General features: G+C 40.7%; 1 protein-coding gene across 11 annotated transcripts in view; it reads left to right on the forward strand.

Moving 5' to 3' along the window:
- The window catches only part of MTA1 (metastasis associated 1), an 87,402-nt gene extending 60,288 nt beyond the window's left edge, over positions 1-27,114 (forward strand). For 9 of the 11 annotated variants that reach the window (XM_049807191.1, XM_049807190.1, XM_049807192.1 and 6 more), the window contains 8 exons: positions 809-960; positions 2,588-2,777; positions 3,170-3,259; positions 5,117-5,269; positions 6,337-6,372; positions 17,839-17,870; positions 20,773-20,924; positions 25,403-27,114. In XM_049807191.1, the coding sequence (XP_049663148.1) occupies positions 809-960; positions 2,588-2,777; positions 3,170-3,259; positions 5,117-5,269; positions 6,337-6,372; positions 17,839-17,870; positions 20,773-20,924; positions 25,403-25,541 (944 nt within the window). In that variant the 3' untranslated portion in view covers positions 25,542-27,114. Of the gene's footprint in view, positions 1-808; positions 961-2,587; positions 2,778-3,169; positions 3,260-5,116; positions 5,270-6,336; positions 6,373-17,838; positions 17,871-20,772; positions 20,925-25,402 lie in introns of those variants that run through there. The other 2 variants (XM_049807194.1, XM_049807195.1) reach the window with 2 other exon arrangements.
- Positions 27,115-27,401: the final 287 nt, after the last annotated feature.

Consider the following 27,401-nt stretch of genomic DNA (forward strand, 5'->3'; position numbering starts at 1 on the left):
TGTGTTGCAAACAGGAAAGTCAAAGCTGTGTTGTGGTGGGGGGTGTGAGACAAGGCTTTGGAAGGGTGGGAGAACAGAATTTGACATAGCAGCGTTTAAGCAAAACTTTTGGTTTTTCTTTGGGTTTGGTTTTTTTTTTTTTAGTTACTGGTGTTACATTTGTAAATAGAATTATGAAGTATTAAAGGGGGAGTTAGTAAATGTCTTACATAATTGGAGGTAGCTATTGAGTAAAGACTTAAATCACCAAGGTGTGAATTTGACAAATTTTTCATATTTTTTTTAGTAGATTTCAAAATCTGTGATATCATTGTATTGGTTTTCTGCCTGATATTAATATACTGAGTTCTAATGATTATGCTTCTTTATGGGGAGTCTTTAGAGATACTGGAACGTAGGACTGTATGAGAAGTCAAGTCACAGATTTTGTACATTCTTTAGTCATAAAATTAATGTATGGGGAGTTCTTGAAGACAATCTTCCCTCTCTCCCATGCTCTGCAGAAATTGTTGTCTACCACTCTTGCAAAATGAGAGCTTCAGTTTCATTGGCAGGAAATTTTCCCATCCTACTAGTTGTTTTTTTCTGTTCATGTTTTAAAAGGAGTTTATATGTGTAATTTTATCTGCTGAAATCACAAGTATGGTTAACAGTGATGATGACAGTGAAGCATCATCAGTTTTTTAAGGTCTGTTTGAGCTTTGCACTGTCTTTGTGGGTTTTCTTTTGTGATGGTTTTAAAGCAAATAAGCTCTGAAAAGTGATCCTGTTAAAGGATATATATAATTTCCACCTTTGTTATCTCTAGCCACACAGTCTTACCAGTGGTATTCTTGGGGTCCCCCTAACATGCAGTGTCGCCTCTGTGCATCCTGTTGGACGTACTGGAAGAAATACGGTGGCTTGAAAATGCCAACACGGTTAGATGGGGAGAGACCAGGACCAAACCGCAATAATTTGGTAGGTATCTGCAAAGCAGACTGCTCAGTGCTCTTGTCTGGAAAGCTAGGTGCCATGATATCTTACTAGTTCTTCACTATTCTTAAATATTTAACAACAAAAAGAATGCCTTCAGCCTCCATTGTTGTCGTTGGGTTTGGTATTTCATGTCTTGCAAAAGTTGGCGTGTTAACTTTGGCTATAAGTAATATGTTGCCAAGTACTGCCCTGAGAGAAAAAAACATCATTTGTTTAGCAAACTAGCCATCAAATGCATGGGTTAACTTAATGAAGATGGAAAAAACTGAAATGCTAGCCAGTGTTTCTGGTATTCAGTTTCCATGATTTTTGCTGTAGGGGGAAGAGGACTTTTTATTCCGTAAAGGAATTCATTATTTCCTGAAACCTGTTCCCTTTCCCAAGGCACATTCAGAATTAGATACCCCAAACAGCTAGTGGCTTTTTAGAGATCCCTTATTGTGTTTTTCTGTTATCCTTTTTTTTTTTTTTTAATTAATCTTTCTTCCTTTTGGATAGGTTTGAGTAAGCATTGTATAAGCTACTTCTGTTTAATTTTTCCCCCTTTATTTAAAAACCAAAATTCTCAGAATTTTTCTGAATTTGGTGGAAGTTTGATCTGGAAGCATCATACATTGAGCTGATTGGAAAAAGTAGCTGCATCACATGGACAGAAGGATAGTGCACGTTGAACTTTGGTCTTAGATTACTATTTCTTTCCTCTCTCCTAGTCCTTGCTATCATACCCTTTCTATTCTGTTTCTTTCATTTAACCTCTGTCCTTTCCAGGTGTCTGTTTGCCCTCTGAAGCTACCTAATTGCTGAGATAACTGCCAGGTTTTATTAGCCTTATACCTCTTTTTTTGTTAATTAAAAAGTATGTAAATAGTTAGAGAGGGAAAGCCTTACTCTCCCCAAACTTGCATTATTTTACTGGTTGACTTAGTTGTTTTTAATGAAGAAGATACTGCTTTGGCTCTGTAGTCAATAAATGTCTTTCAGTAGTATTCTTTATTACAAGCAGTGAATATTTGACAACTCTGTAAATGCATTCATTGAGTTCCAAGTAAGAATTAAAACAAATTCTTGCAACTTTGAGACAAAAACATTCTTTTGCATACTGTAAGATTACTTAGGGAAATGAGTTTGTGATGTATATTTTAGCCATACAGCTACTTTCTGATTTTCCTCTCCCTCTTACAAATGATTTGTTATCAGGAGTTTGCCTTGTATATCCAGAGGAACTATAAGCACCCAAAGGTGGGGAGTCTTTATTGACTCTATAAGCACTAAATCATGTGATAGCATCAGGTAACTTCTACAGGTCTGCCTTTTGGATGCCTCCTTTAAAACTTGGAACAGCACAGAAATAAATACTTTTCTGTGAAAACAAAATGTTTACCTTTGTTTTATCCTTTGACATTTTGGATGAAAATTCCAAATATTGATGGGTAAGATTTGGGAAATGGGGAATAGCTCGGCTGAAAATATTTCATCTGTAATACTGTTTCTGTTCTTAGGCCTGTGAATCAGTAGTTGAAAGTGATTTTTCTATGGTATTATTTCTCTTCTTTAAAACCATACTTTCTAATAATAATTTTTTAGAAACCATATTTATTTTTCTTTTTAGAGTCCTCATGGTGTGCCAGTACGAAACAGCGGGAGTCCCAAGTTTGCTATGAAGACACGACAAGCTTTCTATCTCCATACAACAAAACTGACAAGAATTGCCAGACGTTTATGTCGAGATATCTTGCGCCCTTGGCATGCTGCAAGACATCCCTATCTGCCTATTAACAGTGCAGCAATCAAAGCGGAATGTGAGTGGTGATGCAGCTGGGACCTGCTCTGGGACCTTCTTGCAAAGAAACCCTTTGAGTTTCCTTTCCTATAAAGTTTGAGTTGCAACTTCTTGAGATGGTCTTTTGCATGTAGCTCCTGGTTTCCTAAATCTAGCTATACTTGCAGAGCATTCTAACTGATTGTAGGCTAGACAAATAACTTTGAAAATTCATGAGTTGTTTGTTCTAAAATATTCATGTTTGCTATTACATTTAGCATTCTCCTGCATTTGTGTCCTGTTGCCAGGACATGCTTGCAACCTGTAAAATTTCTTTTAATTGGAAAGCTCTTTCAGGACACTTTAGTTATTCACTTAGTTTTGCTATATCTAAATGCCTTTACCCTCTAATTATTTTTCTTTGTTTTACAGGCACAGCACGTTTACCTGAGGCATCAGAAAACCCATTGCTATTAAAGCAAGTGGTTCGAAAGCCTTTAGAAGCAGTACTCCGGTATTTAGGTATTAAAACCAAACAACACCAAACACAAAAAAACCCAACCAAACAAAAAACCCTACTAACTAATTCTGCTAACCATTTCTTTTCCCATTTGGTTCTGGATTTAGATGCTGTTTCTGGATTAAAAAAGAAAACATGAAAACCTCCCCATGAACTTGTCCTTTTTACTACTTAATTTGACAGACCTAGTGGCTCAGCAGTCCACTCTGGGCTCGTGGAGCTGTATCAGAAATTCCAAGTGAAGGGCAGAATGTGTTTGCTGTGGCTTCTGATGTATATGGGGATAAGTTACCATCTGCTAATGGAGGCATAAACATAATGTTTTGGGAACAATTGGTCAGTCCACTGTTCCAATTTTTGGGCTGTCTGGAGACAGTTCCTTCAGTCGGGTCCTCCAAGAATCCTCTTGGGTTTAGGATAGCACTGTGTCCCACAGCTTGTGAATCAGCTGCTGGCAGTTCTGTGCTGGAGCTAGACAAGGGGACAATACTTCCATTCTTTACTTTCTTCTTGGTTTGGGGGGGGGTGGTGGTTTTTGTTAGTTTGTTTGTTTTGGGGTTTGTTTTGTTTTGTTTTCTTGAGGACTTGGGCTTCATCAGCTAATCTGTGGGGGCATGCTGGGTAGCTCCGTCCGGGACCTTGGTGTAAGTTTTAGGTGCTGGAAGCATCTAAAGTGATGGTACGTGACATGCCAGCTCTGACTACAAATGGATGCAAAATAGTTTTCCCTGTTGTTGCTGCAGATACCCTGAAGACATGTCTTAGGTTGTTACAGCAGTCTAATGTGAGTCTAACCACAGAAAGGTAGCTTGGACAGTGGTACTTTGAAGGCTTCCAGATTAACAAGGAAATTGATTGCCCTCTTACTCTGATAAGAAACTCTGGAGTTGATTTTATGTCTCTGAACATTTTTGTTGGTGAAATATTGTAAGGCTCAAGGCTTATTAAATATTTACTGCTTTTCTGTTGAGTGTTGTATTTCTGCTGTATACTGATGAGCTACACAGACTGAGAAACCTTTGGATACCTATAGTGCAATGAAGGAAAGCGAATAAAGGGAGAAGTTTTGCTGTTGGATAAAATCTTGCTTAAAATAGTTGTACAGAATGTAGCAATAGATTTTAAGACTTCATTGGTGCTGTGTCAGGGTCTCCATTTGACTGTTGAGCTGGGAGAAGGGAGTGAAAGAGGGAGGCTGAAGGACTGGCGAGAACATATTCTTGGAGGTGTTGTGCTCAGTGTGCTTTAAGTTATATGTTATTCAACTGTTGCGGCTGCGAGAGAAGAACTCGTTTGAAGCTCCCGTTTGCTGTTGCTTGTAACTTTCTCAAAATCTTTTCCATCGAACATCGTGTGCTTGATCTCTGCCTTGGCCACAAGTTTGAATTCAGACTGTGTGTTCTTTATAGTGGTGGTTTGAATCCTCATTTGTTTGGTCAGTTTAGAAATTGTATTTTTTTACAAACCTTGTGAAACTTGCAAGGTTGTAATTTCCCCAGAGTTTAGAGGTGTTGCCTGACTGCCCAAAGACGGCTTTTAATATAGACTACCCCCAAAATGATCCCAAATTGTTGGAGAACAGTGTTTTGGAAATAGATTCAAAATGCTTTTCTTATCAGCTCTTATTTTAGGATAATATTATGACATTGGTGTTAACGTCTTCAGTAGAGGTGAATTCCTAAATATACTTAAAATGCTTTATATAAATAGCAATCTCCAGTCAAAATTATTGACTGAGATATAGTTTGTATATAACAGGTATATGCTTGGTCACCTTGGAAGTTTGCAGGTTGTTTTCAGATTTATAATTCCAGTATCTTCACTAATTAAAACCACCCCACCTTTCTGTTTTACAACAGAGTCTCATCCGTGTCCTCCGAAACCAGATCCTGCAAAGAGCTTGTCCAGTTCTCTCAACAATCTGACTCCTGCTAAGTTTACACCTGTCATTAATAATGGGTCCCCAACTATCCTGGGAAAAAGAAGTTACGAACAACACAATGGAATGGATGGTAAATATTTTTCTGCAGAATGTATATTGTCTATATATGCTTTTTCTTCTGTCCTTTTGGTATACAAGGAGATTATTTAGAACTATAGTCCTTCATATAAATTCCAAGTTTCTTATTCTTGAGGCAGGTTATTTTTTTCCTTTTTTAAAAGTCACTCGTCCCATTCCTCCTTCTGGGTGAGACACGTGATGTGTACAGCCTGGGTTGTGCACACATGTAAACCTACTGTGCTACTGGAGCTCTGCCTAGCTTGTCCAACCTTGCAATTGGGATAATGAAGGAGAAAATTCCCTTCAATTTTTAAATGAGTATTATGAAGAAAACCTTAATAGCTTTTTTCAGTGATGTTTCCTTTTTCTTTTGAGGTTTACAGCTTTTTAACCTGTAGGTAGTAGCAGTGCAGTTCCCAGGTGGCTTTGTAATGTGTGGATCACCTGGCTTTCCGTAAAGCTGCCAGAGGCTGCATGCCATCAAGAAAGGCAGGCTGCTGCTTAGCTGAGGGAAGCAGACATGCCAGGTCTGGTGTGGCATAAACCTGCTCCTGCCTTGCACAGAACCAGAGCATTTGCTTTTGCTGGCCTTGTCACTGAGCACCTCTGTGCGATGGAGTTTGGACTTCATCTCCTCAAGAATAAAAGGCACGGGGAAGGTGTTTGAAGTGGGAGTTAGATGCAGGATGTTCCTGGCATAGACTCCAGGGCTCTGTTCTGAAGAGTTGCTCTTGCCTGAGAGTGTCGGGGAAGAAAAAGTGCAGTCTTTTTTTCAGATGAGAATAAAAGGGTCTGTTCAAATGGTCTTAACGGGAGTGAGAACATGGAGGGTAGCTCTCCTTAACAGGGGAAAGGAACAGTTGTTTTAATGGTGACTCTGAGCAGGGAGGGAGATATGGAGAATCTTTCTCATTTTTTACCTTTGATTTCAACTTTCTATGTGGCTTATCTGAAATATAATTACAAAAATTTGATACCTTATTGTTTGTGTTTTAACATTAAGAACATTTTAAACTGCTGCTGTTCAGGTTGCTGATGTGATGTTTTTCTCTTTTCTGTTCACTTGTGCTCTATCAGGCAACATGAAGAAGCGCCTGTTGATGCCTAGCAGGGGTAAGACCTTGAAGCTGCGCTCAGCTTATGCTAGGAGAGTGATTTTTAGTTTCATCTGCTGGCTTGTCTGTGCTTTGTGGCTAATGAGTCTGTGTGCACCTTTTGTGTTGATGTCTAAGTGTTCCTTGGGTAACCATTTCCACCCATGGTTATGCTGCTCACCTTCCAGGCTTTTCACATGCAGATGACAAGTCATACAACCGTGCTGAAGACATGAAGTGCTATGTTCAGAATTCATTACTAATTCCTCGAGTTGACAGAACAGTTTTCTAGCAGTTTTGTGAAACTGCTGAAAGCTGTGATGGTTGGTTTGAAACTAGGTGTTGTTTCACTGTTCGACTTTTAAGAAATCAGTTTCATGCGTCCAGAACTACTTAAAATTCACTTTGACCGAAAGAAATACAAGACTGTTCACATCGAGTCCCAAGTTCAAGTCTCTATATTTTCCATTGTGAGTGGACAGTCCAACTGGTGAGAGACTGTCTGTGCGTTCTCTACTTGCAGTAGAAATGGTTTTCAAAATTTCCACAGGTTAAAAATTAATCTGTTCTGACTGCTGAATAGACCTCAGAAGCTTTAGTTTGTGATAATGCAAGAAACGTACATATGATGTCACTTAACCAAATTCAATAGAACAGACCAATTTTGAATAGTTAAGATATCTAAATGTCATCATGAGACAGGCAAACACAAAAACTTCAGCTTATGTGTTACCATGAAGTGGCCGCCACTGCATGCCCTGATGTTAAGCTTTGTGTTTAATGGCTGAGAGAGTGGATGACTGTTATCGATATTTACATGCATGCATATATAAGTGCATGTGGAGAATACAGTAAGAATGAGGACAATGATCATTCTACTGTCTTGCTCTCTTTGGGAATTTATACCTTGATATTGTGTTGCTGAGTTTTTAATGTGCTTTTTAACTTTTGTGTTTTGGGAAGAATAACAAAACCCTGCTGCCTTGGTCAGTTTGGCTTCCTTGGAAGCTTTGTCCAGTAATGAGGGATGTAGATGCAGAGTAGCTCACAGCTCCTAGTGACTACCTGCTTAAGGGCATGCCTGCTGCTCCCTGTTAAATGTCCTCATCAGCAAGGGGACTGCTGAGTCACTCAGCAGGTGACACACTTCTGAAGCTTTGAGATGTTGTGGCCCAAAGGAGGGAAGTAGAAGAACTGATCCTTCCCTCGGAAGGCACTCTCTGTGTAGAGCACTGGATTTGATAACCTGAAACCATTTACTTAACTGGAAATGGAGGATTCTTGCTTCAGTGTTTTAAAATGTCTGTCTGCTGGTACACATATTTGGTTAGATACATTTCAGTCCTAACTGTTGCTGGAGCAGTTGGCAAAAAGATTTGGGTGAAGTACCTGTTCAGGCTCCTCAGAACACATGTTTCTCTGATGCATATGTGCATAGTTGTGCAGGGGCTGGCTCTCACTGAGTGCCTGCTGCTTTATCTGCTCAGTCTGTTCTCAGCCAGCCACTGAAATACTTGGAGTAGTATTTGTTCCTGTAACTGCTAGGTAACAGAGTACAATTCAGTCCCAGAATCTATTAACCTGCTGGGGTAGTGAGTGTTAACTGCATATTTTTGTGAGCTGTTCAGCTTAAAATTGTTGGTTGAGATTTATTTGTGAATGGAAAACGTTTGCCACACTGCAGTTTTGACATCTGGAATATTTTCTGACCCTGGGTCGCTGGAAGCTTTGCCGAGACAGAGAGGGAAGGGAACCACCTGCAAGGAAACAAGGTTTAAAGAACTGGGATCAAGATCTGCTGGGCACAGGGAAACAGATGGTGGAAGTTTGGTGGATCTATTTCTGGCCTGGAGACAGTTTGTGTGCCAGTGCCAATTAGCATTGGTTCCCAGTTGCCTTGCATGTGAGCTGGTAAGCTTTGCTGGCCCTGGGCATGGCTAATGCCGGTTTCCTGTGCCGTGCCAGAACTGGGAATGTGGTGCTGAGACTACTCCTTGAGTTTGGATGGAGTCATACAGGCTTACTGGTTTGGGGGGGCTGCTGGTGGGAAGGGAGAGGAGGTTGTCAGCGGAGAGAAAGAGCACAAGTTGGAACTGTTGTGAAGAAGAGGTGAATGGCAGCAAGAGTGATGAAGCCTTGTGACCAGAATTCAGGAGCCAATGATTTAGTATAAAAGGACTGAAATAAACCCATCTATCCAGAATGACTGATTTTTTGATTATAGGTGGCCTAAAATAGAAGAAAAATTAATGAGAGTAAAACTGAATTGTTATAATCGGTCAGATTCTTCATTTACATAGCTCCTATAGATACTATGGGAAATTGTGGGGGTTCTTTGTTGGGTTTATGTTTTTCCTCTCCCCTTAGTGGTACATAATGGCATACTGGCTGCTTTAGGTCATAGTAGGAGTGTACTGCAAAGAAAAGCTGGTGTTAAGACAACTGCTGAAAATACTCTTTCTGCACAAATTTAGGTGCAGGAAGACACTTTGTCCACCTAATGTCTCCTTGAAATAGTTTTGAAGGAGATGTTCACCTACCGCAAAGTTGTATTAATTAGCCAGGGTTTTTTCTGCTTCCTGCTGATGTGCTGTGTTGGTGGCACCTGGAAGATGCCTTACGGTTTGGACAAGTCACCATGTCAAAGTCTCTGACATATGACAGTGGACAGCTATTATGGTGGGCTTTAGCTGAGGTCTCTTTGCTGGTGATAAAAGCCTTTTGGTGCTGGGCTATTACTTTCGAACTCATGGGAGAAGTATGTATACTGTAAATTATGGCTGATTGCTGAACTGATTGCATGTGATGAGTTTGTAAGGCTTTCCTCATGGCCAGATCATAAAGCAATATAAAATCAAGAGATTGCTTTGCAGGGAATAAGCCAAGTAGCAGCTGTATTTTTGCTTAATGTAAAGCATTAACATCCATGTTTACATGTATATAGTGGTGTGGTCAGGTTTGTAAGGCATTTAAATTCCCATGGCACCTGCTGCCTTCATTTAGAATTCAGCTGTTTAACATTGCTGAAAATTGAACTGTTCATGTAGGATTTTGGGTGTTCCTTTAGGCAATGCTGCTGGAAGATATTCATCTGAGTCTCTACCACCCCTTGGTATTTAGGACGATGGGTGGCTGGTAGTTAGAATTCAGCCCTCAGAAAAGTTAATCAGTGAAATGCCTAGATGAATGTTCCTGCATAAATGGAAACACTGTTCCTAAATATGCCCAAACAATGAGTGAGTGGAGGGGTTGGCAATGGAAGACCACCTAGTCTATGGGCAGATGCAGGTTGGTCAGACTGAACTATGTGTGAAGAGCAGTAGTAATGGGAAGTACAGAAAGGCTGGGAAAAGGGGAACCTTGGCAGTGAGAGATCAAGGCGGAAAACAAAAGGAAACTTGTTAGTGGGCTGCAGCCAGAACTAGTTAAAACTAATTATGGAAAAATTGGAAATTGCTGAGCTTAAGAGAGTACTTCAGATTTTTTCCTTTGCAATATTGTTGTTTGTTTGTTTGTTTTTTCTCTTACTATGTAACTCCAGCTAAGTGTCTTTAACTGTCTTTTTTCTCACTCATCCCTGCTTAATCCTTGAGAGAGTTGAACTTTTTCAAGCTTTGAATATTATTTGTCTGGCCAGGCATCTAGCATTTTGACTGGTGCTTGAATTCCAAGAATGGGAAAATGTTCTTAATCTCATCTTGCCTTACTACCTCCACTCTATTTTATTAGAAGGGTGTAGTCCTTTCATCTATTTTGTTTCCCTCTTTAAATCGCATTGGCATCATCAGGCATACAATGCCCTTCCCAGCTCTCCTTCAACATTAGATTAGCATGGACAAATTGCTGCAGAATCCTATTTTTGGAGCATGAAAAGTACATGGAGTCTCATAAGCTGTCAAATACAGTGAGTTGCTAAAAAATTATAGTTTATTGCTTTTTCATTAGTGTTCTGGAGCTTGACTGACAATATTTGCCATGAAACTTCCTCTAGAGAGATAGAGAGGATGTCTTATGTTCTGGACCCTGTTTACTTTTTTCCTTACAGCTATCCAGTTATGGGGTCTGCGTGATACTTGTTTATGCAAATTTTTACTGGGGGAAGGGAGGGAGCATTGTTAGATTTTTATTTTTTTCTCCTCTCTTTTACACCATGTTAGCTTTCATCTAATCAAATCTGTTTTTCAGGGTCATCACATGCACTCTAAAATTGGCAGAAAGAGAGAGAACATGAATGAGTAGCTGAAATAAAGGGAAGGCTTTTCCCAGCAACAAACTTGCATTGATAAAATGGTAGCGGATCGAATGCTGAAAATTGGAGAGAGTTTATAGAAGAGTCCTGAAAACGGTGAAGGGACTGGAAAACACACTGTATAGTGGAAAATGCTTTTATCAAAGTGGAAGTTGTAGATGTTTGTCTCTGCTGACAGGAGCAGCAGAAGTGTAATAATAGAGGGCTTTTTAGTCTAGCTGGGAATGGAATAATGAGCTGCAGTAGCCAGAAGGTACAGTAGAAAAACTTTGGCTAGAAACAAGCTGCAGATTTTTGAGTGAGGTTAATTAACTGTTGGAATACCTTGCTTCTGCTACTGAGGATTTCTAAACCAAAATGGAATGTCAGTCTCATTTAACGTTCTGGTTCATTGTTTCTCACCTCCTTTTGGGGAAATATGAATGAACTCCTAGAACTGGAAGCATTCATCAGCCTAGCATGGCATTAGTTTAATTATCAAGAGATAAGCATGGAAGTGGAAATACTGTTCTTGATCAAAAACAGCTATCAAGGTGGGAATATAAGGAAATTTTCTAGCATTAGCTCCGTAGGTGACCAGACTTATCTCAAAGTTTTTTTGTGGCTGACTTAGACCTTGCAGAAAGCATGGACTTACCTGTATGCATAAGTTGCATTAAAATTCTGCCTTTATCAGCAGTGGTCCTGGCTGCCCTTCCTTTGGCCCAGACAAAGGAAATCAGCCTATGCAGGAATGACTGTAAACAGCAGGGAGCATTGGTCCTTTAATGAGTAATGTGATACATGGGGTACTGGAGAAAAGTCCTGGCTTTAGCTGTTGATATCTGGACCAGAGTAATGCTGACTAGTGTCAAGAGAGAAAATGTTCAGTGCTTCTTAAAAGAATGACTCTTTCTTGCCAGCAGCAGCACAGCTGGGAAGAATGACAAATTGCTTGAAATGCTTTTTGGAGACCCCAAGAACTGTGCCTGTGCAACTTCCCTGCTTTACATTATATACCAAAAGTACAGATTATTTTTGAGAATTGTACATAGGATTTTGTATTCAGATGTTAAGTGAAACTTTTTTGACTCGCCTTCAGCTTAGCTGTGATGCTGTGATCAGTTTCTTTTGGTGTTATGGAGGAAGATATGGAAATGAAATCAGGTGATGGGCATCATGCTCTATGGATCAACTGGTGAAAACCATTTAATTTATGAGGGACGGCATGGAGTAAGATGCAAATGTTGGTTGAGAGAGAGGAGAGTGCGTATCCCAAGGCAATGGTAGGGAGCAGGTGTAATTAGGATGAGAGGAGATGAATGTATAACAACGCAATGGCAGAATTGCAAATGTCCCAGATAGTACAAAGCCTGAATTTGTAATTAAGTGGAATCTACATGTGTGATACATATTACATATATATATATTACACACACACAGACACATAGATATACGTATATGATGTGTAATATTCCCAATTCTAAGAACGGTGAATAATTCAGTGGTTTCTGCAAATCCTAAAGCAGTGAGGTGCATGGTTTGTTGCCTCTTTTTTTAACCACTTAGTGTGTTACAGCCAGACAGAATATACTGTGATGATCTTTTAGGAATGAAGGTGGATAGTATTGATTGACTTGAGACCAAGTTAGATAGCAGCTCTTCATTCTCAACATACTTGTCCAAGGGTGGCTACTGACTTACTGTAGTTGGATGTCACTGACCAGAAAGTATTAGTAGGGTCCTTGAAGTACTCTTAGCAGAAGGTACAGCTTTGCATAACAAACACATCATCTGAGAGGTACTGTGAAGCAAATTAATGTGAACTGTTAGACCAAGCATTTTAGGAATTACTGTCAAAGTCCAACAATGTTAACGTGCAAGGGTTAGTGGAAGGAGGTGGCTAGTGAACCACTACTTACCCAAAATTAAAGCTCTTTGTGGAATCTCTCATTTGGATTTACTGTTTGTTTAATGTTGTCTTCAGTTTATCTGTCCAACAGAGAACTACAATCACTTCTATGTTTCTTTACAACCAAAACAGTCTGTATTTCTGTATTTGTTGCATGGGGCTGGGCTACTGTATTCTGAACTATGTGAATCTTTCCTTTTTTTAACCTTAAATCTTTTTTTTTCCTTTTCCTTTGCCAATCTTGGTAGGAACTTACTTAGGTAAGTAAATTGCAATTTTAACATTGTTTTTATGTACAACAGAATTTTTTAAAAAACATTAGTCTAGGTGGTGTTTAGTACAATTTATGCTCTATTCTGCTTGTTGCACTTGAATTCCTGAAAGTTTATAGCCTTTGATTGTTAGAACATGGACACTCGATCTGCTCATAGCAGTAACACACTCTTGGCAGTTTAAGAAAGAGAGGGGTACTAAAGCATTCTTATAAGCTTGCAAAAACTGATGTGTGTATATGTCAACACACAGAGACCTACTTCAAGTGAACCAGTAACTTGGAAGTGAAATCCTTGTTCATCAAGCCTCATTCATGCATGAATTTTTATTTTTTTTTCCTAGCTTGCTCACAAATGTGGTACTGTTGATGTTTTTGTTACTGCTGGGAAGGATGGAATCCCAGGAGGAGGATTGCTTTTGGAAAAGGAAAATGCATATGAAGAGTGTATGGATTTTTGAAAGCAGTGTATTTTAGTATAGTAAACTTGTTGGTTGTGAAAGTGTGTGTTAAATTCCCTACAATCATTGTGACTGAAGATGTGCTTATGAATGTTACTGCATATTGCATGTTCTGCATGATACTTCTCTTCAGTAAACAGACGTTAAAAACAAAATGCCATCTGTGACTAATTGCTTGATGTCCTGATTGGTTTTAAAAAAAAAAAAAAGATTAATTTTGTTAACATGAGATGAAGGACCCATATTTTTGTGTGTGGTGGATATGCTTAAGATTGGAGATAGTACATTTCAGTAAATATAAATTTAACAACTCCAAGTTATGTCCAGTGGCTAGAAGCTGGGCTACTCTTCCTCCTTGGTACTAGCAGCTCTGTACAGACTTCTTGTGCCAAACTATGAAATGGTCAGTAAATATACAGGCAGCGGTATGTATGTTCAGGCATAGAAAAGCACTGGAAGGTTTCTACCGAAGTAGAAAAGTGGCCATGGTTGATGCTTATTCTGCAGCTTCTTGATGTTTGCTGTAGTAACTTCATGGAAATATCCCTGCACTCCAGTCTGCGTTGGGCACGCTGCTGAGGGTTTAGGCTCTCCTTCTTCTCGAAATGGCAGTTGTGTATTGTGGAGCTGGCAAAAAAGCAAGCTGAATTTGAGCAGTGGGGGTAATTTTTGAATGCTGTCATTCAGATGCTGAGGTCCTCTCGCTGGACTCGCAGGGGATGGGACTGGATCAGCAAAGAGCATGCATGTCTACTCTCAGGCGTCCAGTGGGACCAGATGTACTGGTATGCTTCCCATAGGGAAATTACATCCCCCCAGTCCACTCTGTGTTGTCAGGTTCCAACTATTACCTACTCCTGCAGCATGCTCTTGGGGTGGTGCTCTAGTTGCTGCTGGAAGTTTAGGTATTCTCTCATTTTAATTTTTTTTTAACAAATCTGAAAACATTAGATTCAAATGATATGAGATTGTAGGAAAAGAAACAGGTTGGTTGACTGAGAGGTGGTTCCCCCCCATCCCCAAAATATAAAACAAAGCTGCAAAGCAACAGTAGTAAGAGACTTGTTTTGCTGTTTGTGATAGTCTTTCCCCACTTGTGTTTCTTTGGGTGAAAGTATATTCATCTGCAGCTTTGATACTTCAAGAATGAAAGGATTATTAGGGCATAGTAACCTGCTGTGACTGGTTTTGAGCCAAAATCTCTGTAATTGTGCTTATGCTGGAGGAGCAGTTCTAAGGTCTTTGTCACTAAGCTGTGGGGAGTAGAGGCATGCTCTGAGGATGTCAGTTAATCTCTGTACTGTGATTAGGTGTTTTTATTGCCATTTCAGTAACAATGTAGAATCATCTGTGGCAAAGGACATTTATGCTTATCTGCAGATATACCTTCAATTTACCTTCATTTTATCCTCTGGGACTTCCTCTTTATTTCAGTGTATAGAGGAGACTGGCAGGAGGAATTGAATGGAAGGAGATTTTCTAGGGCTTGGGTTCTTTTCAGGGCTATGGGGAAAAAAAAATTATTATCTTGAGTTTTCAAAGTATATTTCAATTTCTGTGGCTGCAAAAGAGTGGAAGACCTGCTTAGATTCATCATTGTAGACCTTTACACTTTGTGGTTTTACAGGTTTGGTCAATCCTGAAAAAACCCTCCTTTTTTTGTATGGGCTTTTTTTTTTAAAAAAAAAAAATCTCATTTGGAGGCTATTAGTGTTGTTTCTGATGTGGAGCTATGTAAATTCAAGCAGTTGGACCTTAGATATCATCGGAAGGAATGTTCATGCATTCTACCCTGTGGCTTCTCTAGGCATCCCTCCATAGAATAGTTAAAGACAGGGTTTTTTTCCTGGAGAGGAGCTGCCAGAACCCTGATGTATTTTGCTTTCATACAAATTCATTCATATGCTGTCTTGTATTTTTAACCTGCTTGTTGGATGCATGTGTGTGAGAATTCTCTCTCAAACCTTGATCTGTGAAAATGGAGCAATCACCTTGGGGAGAACTGTTTCATATGGTGAGTTACCTGTCTGTACCACTCCTTAATCCAGAGGTGGAGGATTGGTTTAGTTCTTAGAGGTGCCTGTCTCACAGACCTCATCTCTCACACAGAAGCCACCAAAAAATTTTGGCTGAGAATCCATTGTTTCCAGTACAGATGCATCCTGTTGACTTGACAGCTGTTCTGCAATGGGTTACAGATGTTATGCTGTCTCTCTGCATCTCTTTGGTGACCACTGTGGGTAAAAGTTGCTCATTTAATAGCAGTGCTTCATCTGCATATGCTTTTAGTGTGATTTTGTTTTTTAATTGGAAACTGAAGCTAGTCTTTTTAGTGTCTGTTTTCAGTCTTTCAAACTCCAGTTATCGAAGTGTGACTAAAGGGAAAATTCACAGATAGCTAAGATTAATGTGGTAATTGATACCTTATAACTGTGATAATGAGTATAAGCTGTATTGAAACTGTAACTTTGTTTTGTGTCCTGTTTTACTGGATCAAAAACTTGTCATGGGCAGCTTTATCCTGGAAATTACAGTTTAGGGGGTGAGGTGTGTCCCTGTTATTCGCAGTGCTTCTTTGCTGTTTGAGGGCTCTGAAGCTTTGGGGCTCAGAGTAAGTAGCAGTTCTGCTCAGCGTTCGCTCAGTTTGTATCAGTCTCAACATCTCTTCTCACCATGGAATATTCTGGGTTAATTCTTCTACTCGGGAATAGCACTGTTCACTGTCTGTTGTACAACCAGCAATAGTCATCACAGCAGCCACGTATCAGCTGCTCCTGTAGGCTAGTCTTTTCTGGCATCAAGAATGTTCTTAGTACAAGAAAGTTGCTGATCTGGAGTATGGTTCAAATGAAATGTGTGGCTTCAATCCAGGGACCAGTTGATTTACATCTCTCAGAGCTCCTGTGAATGGAGAAAATGTTATCTTTCTGTTATGGAAGGGGGAAGAAAAAACAAGTGCTAGAGCTTAGCTCTGAAGCCAACAGATTCAGGGTGCATCCTGCTGGCTGTGCTGTTTCCCAGCATCCACGGAGCTCTTTGTCCATCCATCTCAAACGGCTGCTCACAGCTGTGTTTTGGATGCGATCACTGCTCCCATGTAAAAAGGAATGATTATCTGGCGCCTACATTGCCTTTGTCAACATCTGAAGGTTGTTACTGGTGGTCTTATTTGGCAGCTATTTCTTCATCTCTGTGGATACTTAGGCACAAAAATGCCACAAAAATTGAAACTGTGTGTCTTGATGTTTGAAGTAGCTAACAGCATACATCTACACAGAATGGAAAATACACTTGATATAAACTGTTGGTTTTAATGTGATGTTGTGATACTCAATGCTCAGAAAATGTCCCCTGTTCCGCCTTTCTCCCTCCTGATACATTGCTGTGCCATGTGTTTCCTAGCGTACTTGCTGTGAGTAGATGGTGTTGGAGAACCTCAAGGAATCTGTTGGGAGTACAGACCATGAACTGTAAAAGTTCATTTTTGCTGGATTCTTTAAAAAGCTTTGCTCTTTCATCACAGCTTAACTCACTAGCAATGGGAAGTTTCAGAAGTCAAGCTGGGAAGTTTGCTATAAATGTGAAAGCATAATTCATACTGATAACTGTTGCGGCCAGCGACAGCATTTGCTGGTGCCTGTCCTGTAGTACCTGTTGGATTTGATGTACGGGCATTTTGGTTCTCGGTGAGAAGTGGCTGAGAAAGATGGTTTGGTGCACTGATGTTAATGAAATGGTGTTTTCTGCGAGCATGCATCTTAGAAAACTAAAGAGTGCTAACAAAAAGGTTTATTAGGTCTCCCAGTCCATTTCGTGCCATACCCTGCTGCCTTGTAGGAACACGTCATTCTCTTACATCCCAAGACATTTGTGTGTCCTACAAGGTCTATATGTAAAGTACAGTTCAGGACATATGCTATGGCAGCATGATAGATAGGGTATCTGATAGTACAGCAAATAAGCTAGTAAAATCAAGCCATTGTGCTTGGTCCTTTATGGTGCTGTTCGTGTTACTGGGCAAGGGCTTTGTGTGATAGCTGGAGGTGCTGTGCTCTGTGACTGATGGAGCTATGCCTATGAACGTATTTACTTGTGGTAGGTTCAGCAGATACAGTCTGTTTGCTAACAGCTTGTAGCTAACATCTGAGCTGAAGAGTTCCCTGGGGATCTAAGGATGATAGGAAGGATTTTATTTGTTGCTGTCTTGACAGTGTATAATACCTTCCACTTTCTCCTCCTTGATGTCAGTAAATTCCTCCAAAACTAAAACAGAACACCTGGGGTTTTTTCCCAAGACTTCAGGATAACCTCAGGTCTGAAAGAGGAGGAGTACTTTTAGTGGTAGTTTGAAGAAAGGTGTGAGTAAATGGAGAAAAGACTGCGCGAATGGAACGTGTTTTTAACTTGGGACCTCTGCTTTTCAAACCATGTTGTGAAGGAAGCTCTTTTCTCAGTTACCTCTGTAGGAGGGGAGAAGGTAGTTTGGTAGACAATTCTTGCTTTAGCAAAACAACACAGTTGCAATCATAGTTGCGTGTGTTTTGATTTTGTACTTTTTTCTGTCTTGGAAAAGCAATGGTCTTACCAGCTCTATTCTCTTTCCTGTTTGTTAGGTCTGCCTAACCACGGACAAACCAGACAAATGGTAAGAGAATGTTCATTTAACCAAAACAGGGAAAAGAAGAATTACTAACCCATGCTAGATAGAACACCCCATTAAACTGTAGCGTTTCACTTCCGTCTTTGCTGTTTGCAGCTGGTCATACTTCCCAATTAATTGAAAAGTCTGTTTAAAAAAATTATATTTTGGGGTATGTGAAACATCCAAGTGGTTAAATACAATCTAAACCTCAAATCTATCTATCTATGTATATATAAATGAGATTCTATTTTGAATGGAACATTTTGTTTCTGCTTATACAGAAACTGAGTGGCTGTTTATAGCAAAGCTCTGGGATGTGTTTCTAGGTGGAATGTCTTTCCCTGAAGGAGGAAGGTTTAAATGATGGAAGGGTTTGTTTGGAAAACAGTTTTGTTTTTTGTTTTTGTTTTTTTTTTTTTTTTAGGAAGTTGGTGTGCAAGTTGTCTGCTGAGAATGCTTGTTTTTTATGTTCTTTTTTTTTTTTTTTGAGTAAAAATTATTGCTAGCCTTTCATCCATTATGCTGAGTTTTATCAAAAGACAGAAGCAAATAGCCAGTCTGATTGATGCGTCTCTGGCAAAATGCTTTCTCGTGAAATTCACCTCAGTGTGAAGGGGCCAGTGCAAAGCCTGTGCATCACTTTCCCAGCTTATGCATGGCTTATGGGAGACTCATGGGAGAGAACTTCAAGCATAAATTTTTTTTTTTTCCCCAAAAATGATCTTCTGGTGTTGATAAAGTGGAGCTTGCCTCATTAGGTGAACTGCCACAATGTGTTAGCGTCAGTAGAGTCGCTCTGACATTGGTCACTCAGCAACAGGTATGACTGATGGTCACTGAATGGTGATCACAAGCATTAATAAATCTAATAATGTTCTCGGATAGTGTGCAGTATTATGAGGGTAGGCTATAACTTGAGCATGCTAGTCTGCTTGTAATAACAAAGCATTTGTTTGGTTTGTTACTTGAGCATCTGATCTGAAGTGGTAAATTGTATTCTTCCATTAATTCAGCTTCATTTCTTGTCACTGAGGAGACTGGCTACTTGTTTGTGTCTGCTGAATAAACCAACTCAGTGCAGTGGGAGAAATCTGTGATGACCTAACACTTTTTAGGTGTTTTAGGGTGAAACCCCTGAACTGCCTTGATTTCTGGTTGCTTGATGAATTGTGCTACTGAACAGAACATTAAAGGTCCACATTTGAGGATATACCATTTGAAACAGATTGCTCTGTGCAGGTAGAGAAAAGGCAACCTGGAAGCACAGGGGTGCCCCTTCTAGGTATTTCCAAGAACTTTCTCCAGAGTTGTTCTCCTGTGTATGTAGCATGTGCGGAGAAAATATCATTTGCAACACTAATGCAAGGATTTTCTTGGAGAAATCTGGAGGGGGTAAAAAGAAAAAACCAACAACAGAAAAGCTTTTTATTTGAAACCTTTTCCTTAATATATCTCTAATATAAAAGCAATTCTTGAAGTATTTCAGTGGTGTGCTGTGGTGCCGAAGTTGTCTTGTATAACATGGAGCTGGGCAACTAAGAAATTAAACTGTTACTGCAACTTTAAAGAGCTTAGGATTTTTAAAGCTGGGGTTTTCTTTGTTTAGCTCTAAAGCCCTAATTTTCTACAGGAAGTAGATCTTGCTAGCACAGTTGATTAAGGCTGGTCAAAAAAAAATAATATTATCTTTTTTTTTGTTTTCTCAGGTAAAAATGAGCTAGACATAGGGTTTTGTTAGTTTTTTTTCCTTGGTTGACAGACTGAAGCCTTCCCTTTCTAAGGCAAAGTGTTAAAATTTGGTTGAGCTTTTGCCATAACCTGACACTGAAGGACTTGAATACCTCATGTCCCCACCTTTCATTTTGAGGTGGATCTCCCAGGCCAGACATCCCTCATGTACAAGCTCAGTTTCCCATTTTGTGGGCAGAAGGGAAAGCCTTGGTGCATGTGGGGAGATGGTCTGACCTCGGATGATGGCCTGTGAAATACCAGAATTAAATTTCTACTGGGGTGTTTTCTGACCAGCTTTTATTTATGCATATCAAATTTTCTGGGGCCTTATTTTGCATCTTTCCCGACTGTCCAGTGTTACTGATTTCAGTGGGATTTCTCAATGTGCTAATCAGCAGGAAGAGGGGCGGCAGAATTGGACTTCAAATGATCAAGGACAGCTGCATTTGAGAAGCTTAATACTTTGCTCCCTTTCATCTGCACCTCTTTTAATAACAGCTCGTGTTTTTCCAGTTGAGTGGAAGGGGGCTACTGTGGGTCTGGAAAATGATACCTGTGTTGATTCGCAAAGCAAATGTGTTATATATGGGAAATCTGTGGTGTTAAATGCTAAAAGGATTTTATGATGAGAGCTGCTAAGCTTTGTAGTAGTAGATTTGTTTTCAACAACATATTTAATTATATACTATCCTCATTAAATATTAACCTCCCTAGAACAAAATGGATATGGGTAAGTTTGGTACACCAGAATAACTGTAAATTCTGATTTTTATATTTGATTTGCTGCATAGCTAGATTTCCTTCCCTGAAATCAATAGAGTTGCTCTAGATTTATGGTAGTATCTAATCTAAGTCTTACGCTCAATCTTTCGAACTTCATGTCATCTTTCAGACACAAGCAACAGATTATTGGTAATGCCTTCCATTTATTATTTGTCCTGTCGCTGGAATATTGCTGTCCTATTGTGTATTGAAGGTGCCTAACTTCTACTGCTTGTGGACAATTGCTTTTATGTGAATTCTGTATTCAGTCATGGGCAAGAGGGGAAATATTTACCGTAAGCTCTCAACAATGGATATGAAAACTTTAATTTGCTTTTCCTTTGAGTGCTTATCACATGCTACTGCAGGTTTGTTGCAGTCCATAATTGTATTTTTTTATGTATCACGTTAGGGACCAAGCCGAAACTTGCTGCTCAATGGGAAATCATACCCAACAAAAGTCCGATTAATTCGTGGTGGATCCATGCCTCCAGTGAAAAGGAGGAGGATGAACTGGATTGATGCACCAGATGATGTTTTTTACATGGCCACTGAAGAAACCAGGTAGGAAGCTTGGTCTTTCAAAGGATTTAAGGGGAGGTCTTTTGGTTTGTGTTCCTTGTGGGTGCTGCAGCTGATTTTGTGGTTAGACAGGGGGTCTCTTCAGCAGATCTGTTGTTCAGACTGAATGCAGAGACCACTGCCTGTGTGTGTTGAGGTGGTAAAGGCTGTGATATACCTGATCATGTCTGGTGTGCCTAATCATGCGCTTGCATTCCAGAGAAAGTAGATTCTTCTTCTTTCGGAGCAGTTCCTGTAAGAGATGGGCAATAAGGGGAGGAAGAGTGAGGTGGGAAGTTCACCTGGTTCAGACCTATAAATGCCTTTGGAGGTCCTACCACAGTGTCTCAATAACAGGTTTAGGGCCTTCTGGCACATGGGTGCTGAGGAACAGAGCCTGCTATACGTAGAGCTCTGTATGCCCTCTTGCGTATTACCTCTCGGAACTGAAACCTACAAATGATGCAGGGTTTTTGGGGGCTGAGTTGCCTCATTTCTTTGGTGGTTGATATGTGCCACCAGTAGTGGTGAGATTTAGCCCTGCAGTGTCCATCTTCCTCCTCTGGTGGTACTGCTTCTGCTAGTCCTTCTTGTTACTCTGCCCACAGGATAAAATTAGAAGAAGAAACCTTCCTTGCATGACTTTCACTTTAAGCTCTGTTTACAGGCTGCTGACAGAGCAGTAGAAGCTGTGTGGCCTGATCCCTAAAGCAAAGCTTTTGTGGGTGTGTTCCCAGTACTGTGTTATTCCTAGGAAGGGAGGACTGCTCCTGGGTGTGGTGAGAAAGGTGGAGGCGTAGGCGCGTGTGTTTTCCTCCCAAGAACTTGATGCCTCTCTCCTGGGTGACCTTGAAGAAGGTCAGAGCAAAGCCGCAGCCCTGCCTTTCAGCCTTCTCTGCAAGCAGAGGTGCTCTTCGGCTTTTGTCTATGTCCGAAGCCTGGAGTTATCAACGCTTTCGGTATCAGTGCCCCAACAGGCAGAGAAGCGCTTACCTTTCCCTCCAGTACCTAGCAGAGGTAGACATGGGAATTACTGGATGTCTGAGCCCTCAAAGGTGACCAAGGAGGTCAGGATTTTTGAGTACTTCGTCTCTTCTGGTACTACTAAATTTGGCACTACTCTGAGTATTCATTTGTTCAGCATGAAGTGCATAGAGTCCTGACATCCCCAACCTCCTCCTTAGCCTGCAAAGCATTTCAAGTGACTATTCTGTGGGCCTAGTGTTAAAGACTGGCTTCACAGACAAGCTGAGACTGGTAACATTCAAGTTACTAACCACTGATCTATTGGATCATCAGATTTCAGTGCAGGAAACCCCCTCATTAGAACTCAGAAGAAACATGAAATTAATTTCCTTGTCAGACTTGTTCCTATGGACACCTGTAATGCAACTGTGCATTTCACACCAGCTCATATCTTTACCTTGTCTTTCCCTTCTTTTCTGTTTCTGTGAGATGCTGTGAAAGTGAGCAGTGGAATCCCATATATAATTGAAACTAAAGTGAGAGAAGTATTTAATTCTCAGGGGAAGCAGTTTCCTTATTCCTGTTGTCATCTTGCTCTGGTAAAGAGGTTCCAGGAGCCCGTTACAGACCTGCAGCTCTGGCAAATTCACACGCCATTGTGGATGCAGGGTACACAGTCTCTAATTCAGTCCTTATATACTCAAGGCTGATTTCATAATCGTGCATCTACAAAACACTTCTTGACATCTTTACCATCCAACCCATAAGAAATACTGCAGGTCTGGGGTAGTAATATCTCAGTACTACTACAAGGTCCTGCCCTTTGATGTGTACAAGAACAGTGAGAATATTCATCAAGTGTGATGTTGGTCGTGAGAACAATTTACTGTAAAAGCACAGAATCGTCTGCTCACACAGAACCACTGACAGAGGCAGGAAAGATCAGTCCCACAGCAACGAGCACATCTCTAACACAGAAATCATAGCGCAGTGATAGACATCAGCTCAGTAAGACCTTATCTCTTCCATTTAAAAGCAAAAAAAAGAAAGAACGGGCTTCTTTGTCTGACAGCCTTGCTGCTTAGCTGACTGATGAGCGCTGAAAGGAGATGTTTGGCAGCCTGTTGAAAAGCAGGGAAGCCTGAGCGATGTAGCATTGTAAGCGGCACGGGTTTTCTGTCAGGCATTTCACCTCTAACTTTTTCCTGAACCATCTGCTGCATTCCAGTGTCAAGAATGTAAGACTTGTTTGTGAGCTCTGAAACAATTTGAGCTTTGTGTTGGCTCCATAGCAATCAATCTAGCAGCCATATCTGCATATCATCCTCCAGCTGAGGGTCAGGCTGTGTTTTCAGTCACAGAAAGTAGGTTTTCCTAAAGTTTTACACCCCTCCTCCTCCTCTTTTTGTGTAGCACTGTTGAGAATGGTGCTAGAAAACTGGATAGCTTTGAGAGAGGAGTTTGAAAAGTTGGTCGATTGAAAGGAATAAGTTTTTGAATTCAAGCCTCACAGTAAGGAATTTGGCATTTATAATTTATGCAAGCGGAGGCAGTGGGTGACCTGATCAGAATCTAGAACTGCTACGAGACGTGCTTCTGATGGCGGCGTGTCTAATTGAGCACACGCGGATACTGTAAGAAGCCGTGCTGGCTAAAAGATCAACTTCAGCCAAATGAGTCTTGGAAAAATCATCACATCAAGATTTTATTTTTTTCTCCCCACCACCACTTTTCCACCTTGTTCTCACATGCATCCACCCTGTGGCCTTTCAACTTTAGAAGGCACTGGAAAAATGGGGACGCGAAGCAAACAAAAGACTTGTCTCTGTGTAAGTGCTGTGTAGCAGACTTGTTCTGCTCGGTGGGCAGAAAAAGCAAGGAAGAGATGACCAAATCTGACCAGAGCTGATTCAAAATCTTCAGCTGAAGTTGTTGATTTGTCAGTGCTGGGTGGTGGTAAGGGTAAATATTTTGGGGAAGTGTATTTTGACCAGTTTCTTCAGCAACCAGCACATCTCAAATACAGAAATAGCACAGTGATAGACATCAGCTCAGATAGACTGTATCTCTTCCATTTAAAAAAACAAACCAAAACAGTAAAACCCCAACACATCCAAAAAAAGGGTTTCTTGACCCCAGCAATGTTGACTAACCAGAAATGTAAAAGTACCTTTGGGGTTATAGATGGTTGAGTTGTGGACTATTAAGCTATGTGGCTGCCCTTCCTCTAGTGCAGTGTTACGTCTGTCACAGTAAGTAAAAAAATTGTTAAGGTAGGAGCCTATAAGGCTAGGCAGTGCTTCCTTATCAGACCCTCCTTGTTGACCCAGTTCAGCCTGAACTGAAGGCTGTGTATAGTGGGTACTGCGGGACTACTCTTGTGAATATTTATCGCTTTCCTTTCTAATCTCTAAATGCCTTTGACCACCACAAAGTCCTCTGGAAATGAATGCCTCGCTTGAATTACGTAGTACATTTTGGATTGTTGCTGGTTTGGGGCGGGGGGGGCTTGTTGTTGGTTTGGTTTGGTTTTTTTGTTCTGGCTTTTTTTTTTTTTTTTTTTTTTTTTTTGGATACTTCCTTTAGCTCTAAGCCTGGTATTGGCAAAAAGAAACAAGTAATCATTCTCTATTGTCTTTTTCAACCTTACTTTGCTAATTTTAAAATATCAGTTTGTTCCCTCTCTTCTCTCTCTTTTACTTTCTCTTCATATGGAAAACTGCTTCATGTGTCTGATAAGACTTGTTGCTAGTCTTGTAACATATAGGGAAACTCTTAACAAATATAAGATGTGAATATTACGCATTTCTGGGTTGGGCACTCACAGTGTAGGAGAAATAAGAGGGGGAGACACCCTGTTAGTGTTCCCTGTGGGGGGAAAAGGCTCCAGTATTGGTTCACTGGTTGGTGGCCATCATGGAGCTCCCCTGCAGCAGCTTAGCCTTTAGGTGTAGCTCCATGGGAGACCAAATGTTGCTGGCTCGTGCTGTGACGGGTTTCTTTTGAAGAGGCAGCTGTGTGCACCTGCTTGTGGCTGGGGAATGTCAGAGAGCTCCGTGAGAGATGGATTAGCAGAGGAGGTGACCAGCATTGCCAGAAGAGGCTTGGATGTAACTTGGCTTTGTAAATTCCCACAAAGCTGCCTGCAGCATGTCTAACTGATGTGTCTGTGTGCATCAAAATAAATTGGTGATATGGAAACTGGCTGTCATAACTATTTCATGTGTTATATGTACAGCAGTAGACCCTGGTTCTACAAGGCTGGACCAGGATGCCTTCTGCTCTGCAGGGGAAGGATTCTGGAGCAGAGAATGCAATTTCCTCTTCATTGGTGGGTTTATAAATCAGAAAACAAAAGTTCCCTGGGGAAGACATTGCTGAAATAAATAGCATCAGCCCATCCCGTTAGCTAGCAGCCTCTGCATGTGCAGGCCTGGTTTCACTTAGAGAAATCAAGAAACCTACCTTAGTGTCCAGCCTCTGTAATTGGTTCCTTTCTTCCTTACTGTCTGCAGGAAAATCCGCAAGCTGCTTTCCTCCTCTGAAGCCAAGCGAGCCGCCAGACGCCCTTACAAGCCTATTATCCTCCGGCCCATCCAGGCAGTGCAGCTACGCCAGCCCATGAACGATGAACCCATAATCATTGAGGATTAACACACGCTGAGCAGCTCTCCAGATGATGGTGGATCTGCCTGAAAGAATCTCTCCTCCAATATATACTTGAGTTTCTATGGCTACAGCATTGAACTAACTGTTGAAGAGAGGGAACTTCTGAGGAACTGTTTTGCATCTTTTAAACCCTTAAAAGGAACTCAGCCCTGCTCTGAGCCTCTGACCACAGACTGCTCTCTCTCTCGCGCGCGCTCTCTCCTTCTCTCTCCTTTCTTTCTTTTTTTTTCTTTTCTCTTTTTTTCTTTTTTCTTTTTTTTTTTTTTTTTTTTTTTTAATTTTGGTAGCCTCTTTTCCCCTTTGCTTCTACCCCTTTTGTAGACAGGGGGAGGGAAAGTAAGTTTAACTTATTAAGAGAATGTGGACTAGTACTTTTTAGCTTTGTTTCCTCTTCTGATGTACGAAGAGCTAGAACCCTTCATTTTGTGACTGAGCTCTCGTTGCAAAGCCATTTTTATGAGGCTGTGTTGTAAGATTTTTCTTTTTTTTTCTTTTTTTTTTTTTATTTTGTGGACGGTGCCATTTTTTATTTCATTTATATGATTTCTTTTGTAGATAAATTCTCAACCTTTAACTGATATTTGGAAATAGGAGCTGAAAGTCAGCCCCAGGTTCAGCCAGTTTTCTTTGGTCCTGTCCCTTATGTTTTTTGGATCATTTTGCACGGCCAGTTGTGCTCATGCACAAGACAGAAACAACTCAGGCTGAGAAAGGAGTGAGCTAAGAACTGAAGAACCTTGCAGAACATTACACTAACGTTGTGTGCAGTGGAGGCCAGGCTACCAAAATTAGGTGTCCTTACTCTAGTCAATCCCTGGGAGATGTGGCCTGTGGCATTTCTCCCAGTAACCAGCAGTTTGTGTGCTGCCTTCTCTCTGACATCTGGAATCCTACGTGCTGTTATACCACCAAGACCCAGCAGTAGGCCCAGCAGTCCAGCAAGTGTAATGAATTGCTTTGCTCTGGCTCCAAGAGTCAAGTACACCAATGCCCAGGGACATTTTGCTTAGAACTCTGAACCTGTTTGTGCATCAGTGTTTTCGGACACATCTCTCCCAGGATGAGACCTGGTTTCTCTTTAATTGCGTTACTGTATGTTTCCCATTTTGAAGGGAATTTAAATTACAGCTGGGTTTTCATTTGAACACATTGTGTCTGAAATTAAGTGTTTTTTTCCCCCCTTGACATTTCTTGTGTTTGAGGTTTCTTGCATCTCTTGAACTTCTTATGTATTTGCAAGTCTGTATAATTTCTTTTTCATATGTCTTCTCATTGCAGTGCATTTGCTGAATGCCCTGCTCTGTTTTGAAAGGATGTAAACTATCATTTGCAACTTGTGCTGATCTGTACATGTACCTGCCTCAAGCAGACACAGCATGTAATAACCCCCAAGTCATTCCATATGTGTCAGCGGTGAGATGAGCCAAAGTTGTATTTGGGTTATCACAGTCCAACCGTGATTCTGTGCAACTCTGCTAACCCACCAGGTTAGACGGAAAGGAATCCCCACAAAATGAAAACAATTCAGTTAACTTTACTTAATAAACCTGGAAAGTGAGCTTTTGTGAAACATCTGCTTTTTGTCTCTTCTGAAATAGCTGCCAAGACCCTTGCTCAGGGTGCCATCTGGCTGGTGCGTACGCCTCTGCGCTCCTTCCTTCACATCCCAGAGTTGCGTTCTGCTCTCAAGTGTTTGCATAATTGCGGCGCGTCCTTGTGCTGCCAGTGCCGGTACGTTGTGCAGGGCAAGTGTCATTCATAGTTTGATTTCCCCTCGTACACAGTTTAAACATTTCTAGCACTTCAGACTGCGACTCCCCTCCCTCCTCCTTTTAAATGTGGCAG

This window comes from Accipiter gentilis, chromosome 8, assembly GCF_929443795.1.
Source record: "Accipiter gentilis chromosome 8, bAccGen1.1, whole genome shotgun sequence".
In the NCBI taxonomy this organism is placed as follows: Eukaryota; Metazoa; Chordata; class Aves; order Accipitriformes; family Accipitridae; genus Astur; species Astur gentilis.